General features: G+C 41.4%; 1 protein-coding gene across 2 annotated transcripts in view; it reads left to right on the top strand.

The window, feature by feature from the left end:
• Nucleotides 1-457: 457 nt before the first annotated feature.
• Nucleotides 458-3,380, top strand: part of TBC1D19 (TBC1 domain family member 19) — a 158,748-nt gene continuing 155,825 nt past the window's right edge. Inside the window, exon 1 of one of the 2 annotated variants that reach the window (XM_021679417.1) lies at nt 458-832. In XM_021679417.1, the coding sequence (XP_021535092.1) occupies nt 734-832 (99 nt within the window). In that variant the 5' untranslated portion in view covers nt 458-733. The remainder of the gene's footprint in view (nt 833-3,380) is intronic. The other variant, XM_044912758.1, reaches the window with a different exon arrangement.

The following is a 3,380-nucleotide window of genomic DNA, read 5'->3' as shown; positions in this document are numbered from 1 at the left end:
TGAATTGCCAATGCTTCACAGAAAGTCTATAAATAAATAAATCCTTCTTGGTTAAGTTGTAGCTGTTTGATGAGAAGATGTTGTCTATTTATTCCTGGCATAAGACCCCACAGAATAGAAACAGGAGAAGTGCAAATAAAACCAATTGTTAAATACAGCGCTAGCCACCTTCACAATTGTTACCTCAGCTAATCATCACAACATCTTCTGAACTGGTGTTATTTTACAGAGATAGAAACTGAGTTCTGAAATGTAAGCACCTCACCCAAGTTTACACAGCTAGTGTCAGAGCCTGGTAATTCTTGGCCATAATTTTCCATGTAACTGTGTGTACAGCCCTGTTTCTGCAGAGATTGAAAGGTGGAAAAGGAATGATCCATTATAATAAAACACAAAAATACACGACTCTGAATTCCCCTGGTGCATCAGAGGTACCGTATCTCTGGAGGAAAGCGCTCCTCTTAGGCGTACACCAAGCAGGAACAATGGAACGAAAAGCTTCCCGCAACCAGATCATTTTTTTGCCAGCGGAACGCAGGCGCTGGGACCTTCAGCCGCCGGGGGGACCAGAGAGGAACGGACTCACGGCTCGGCAGTTGCCTGGTAACTCCCGCTAGGGGAGTCCCAGCGTGAGAAGGTCCCGGAGAAGTGTCACTGGCCCCGAGTGGGACCCCGTAGCCCGTTCTCTCTGCGCCAGCCTGTCCCCGCGGCTTGGCGGGCTAGGGCAGGGGAAATGTTGCAGGAGGAGTCGGATCTGTCTCTCATTATTGCCCAGATAGTCCAAAAGCTCAAGGGCTCCAATTTGTACGCTCAGTTGGAACGGCAGGCCTGGGTGAGTGAGGCCGAGCGGGAAGGGATGGAGACGGGCGGGGCCGCGGTGATGCCTGCTCTCCGTCTGCAACCCGCTGACCTAAGCGGGAGCCCGCCCGGGTCTCCCCGGCTCCGCTCCTGGGCACGGAAAAGCTTCCCTTTCAGGTGGAAGCTCCACTGGCTCAGCCTCGCGCGTGGGGTAGTAGATTTTTAAAGCAGGGTGGGGCGCACCCCGCCTTTCTTTAGGCCGGAGAATGCTGAAGCTATTCATTCATACCATAGTCCTTTTTTAAGCTGCTGGAATCGGTAGAGATGGGTTGGGCCACGCCTTCCCTCACATTTTTCGGCCTGTGGGTGGGTTTGGACCCCCAGGTGCCTTTTTGCTTTCCGTTAGTCTATCACCTTCTTGCTCTCTATCCTCCCTGCAGTGATTTCTTCCTCTTTCTCTCCATCCAGCATTTACTGAGTATTTTCTAATGTGCTAAATTCTTTGGATGCAGAGATTGATCAGGAGATCTTTGTCTTTTTGTGAATGTCATATAAATGGGATCATACAGTATGTAAATTTTCGTGTCTGGTTTCTGTTACTTAGCATAATGCTTTTTTTTTTTTTTAAGATTTTATTTATTTATTTATTTATTTGAGAGAGAGAGAGAGAGAAACAGCATGGAGAGGGGACAGGGTCAGAGGGAGAAGCAGGCTCTCCCCCGAGCCGGGAGCCTGATGCAGGGCTCGATCCCGGGACTCCGGGATCATGACCTGAGCCGAAGGCGGTCGCTTAACCAACTGAGCCACCCAGGCGCCCTAGCATAATGCTTTTGACATTTATTCATATTGTTGGTATTTCACTACTTCTGTTCCTTTTTACTGCTGAGTAGTATTTCATGTTTGGCTGTATTGTGATTTGTTTATCCATTCATTGGTTGCTGGGCATTTTCTGTTATAGTTATGGGTTGTTTCCAATTATAGAGATTATGAATAAAGCTGATATATACATTTTGGTAAAGGTTTTTGCTTGAATATTTTTTTTTCTCTTGGATAAATATTTAGGAGTGGAATTGCTGAGTTGTATGGTAAGTGTATGTTTAATTCTATGAGAATCTGCCAAACTTTTCCAAAGTGGCTGTATTATTTTGCATTTTTGCCAGCAATTACGAGAATTTCAGTTGCTCTGCATCCTTGTTAGTACTTGATATCAGTTTTTATTGATTAATTTTTATTTATTAATTACATTCCTCTGGTAGAAGCATGATATCCCATCGTGGCTTTGATTACATTTCCTGTATGACTAATGATACTGAACACCTTACCATAGGTTAATACCTTCTTTGGTCAAGTAGTTTGTGCAAATCTTTTGCCCATTAAAAAAATTGTGTTTGTTCTCTTATTGTTGGATTGTAAGGATACTTTATATATGACACAAGTCTTTTATCAGATAGGCATCTTGCAGATATTTTCTGCCAATCTGTGGCCTATCTTTCCATTTCCTTAACTAGGTCTTTCAAAGAGCAAAATTTTTTATTTTGATCACAATTTTTTAATCAGTTTCTTCTTTTATGTTTTGTGTTTTTTGTGCCCTACCTGTGAATCTTTGCCTAACCCAAAGTCTCAAAAAGTTTTTCCTATGTTTGGTTCTAGAAGTTTTATAGTTTTAGCTTTTACATTTAGGTCTGTGATCCATTTTAAGTTAATTTTTTGGTATAGATAGATTGGTGTCCAATACCACACCTATTTCCAGTACCGATTTGTTGACACACCTATCCTTTCTCCACTAATTTCATTGGCACCTTTGTTGAAAATTGATTTAGGACACACACACACACACAACTATTTCTGGCTCTTTGTTCTGTTCCACTGATCTATTTGTTTTGATTTTTGTAACTTTATAGTAAGTCTTGAAATCAGGTAATTAGTGTTCCAACTTTGTTCCTCTTTTTCAAGATCGTTTTGAGTATTCTAGACCCTTTGCTTTTCCATATAAAGTTTAGAGTTCATTTTGTAAATTACTACAAAAAGTTTGCTGGGATTTAGATTGGGATTATGTTGAATATGTAGATCAATTTTGGGAGAATTGACATGTAAACAATATTGAATTTTCTGCCTATGAACATATTTTATCTCTTTATTTCTATTTTCTTTATTTTTTCTTGTCAGTGTTTTATAGTTCAGTATACAAATCTTGCACATAGTTTGTTTAGATTTTCCCCTATTTATTTTTTTCATGCTATTATAAATGCTGATTTTTTCATTTCATTTTCCAATTGTTTGTTGTTTGTATGCAGAAATATGATTGATATTTGTATATTTACCTTGTATCCTGTGACCTCACTAAACTTATTATAGTACCACTTTTTGTAGATTGCATAGGATTTTCCAAGAACATGTATCATATGTGAATAAAGACAGTTTTACTTCTTCCCTCCAATCTGTATGCCTTTTCTTTCTTTCTTTCCTTCTTTCTTTCTCCCTCCCTCTCTCTCTTTCTTTCTTCTCTCCTCCCCTCCCCTCCCCTCCCCTCTCCTTCCCTCCCCTCCCCCCCTCCCCCCCCCCCCCCCCCCCCTCCCTCCCCC

This window comes from Neomonachus schauinslandi, chromosome 2 (assembly GCF_002201575.2).
Source record: "Neomonachus schauinslandi chromosome 2, ASM220157v2, whole genome shotgun sequence".
Lineage (NCBI taxonomy): Eukaryota > Metazoa > Chordata > Mammalia > Carnivora > Phocidae > Neomonachus > Neomonachus schauinslandi.
Note: the sequence above shows the minus strand (reverse complement) of the source record. Positions and strands in the feature narration are given on the sequence as shown.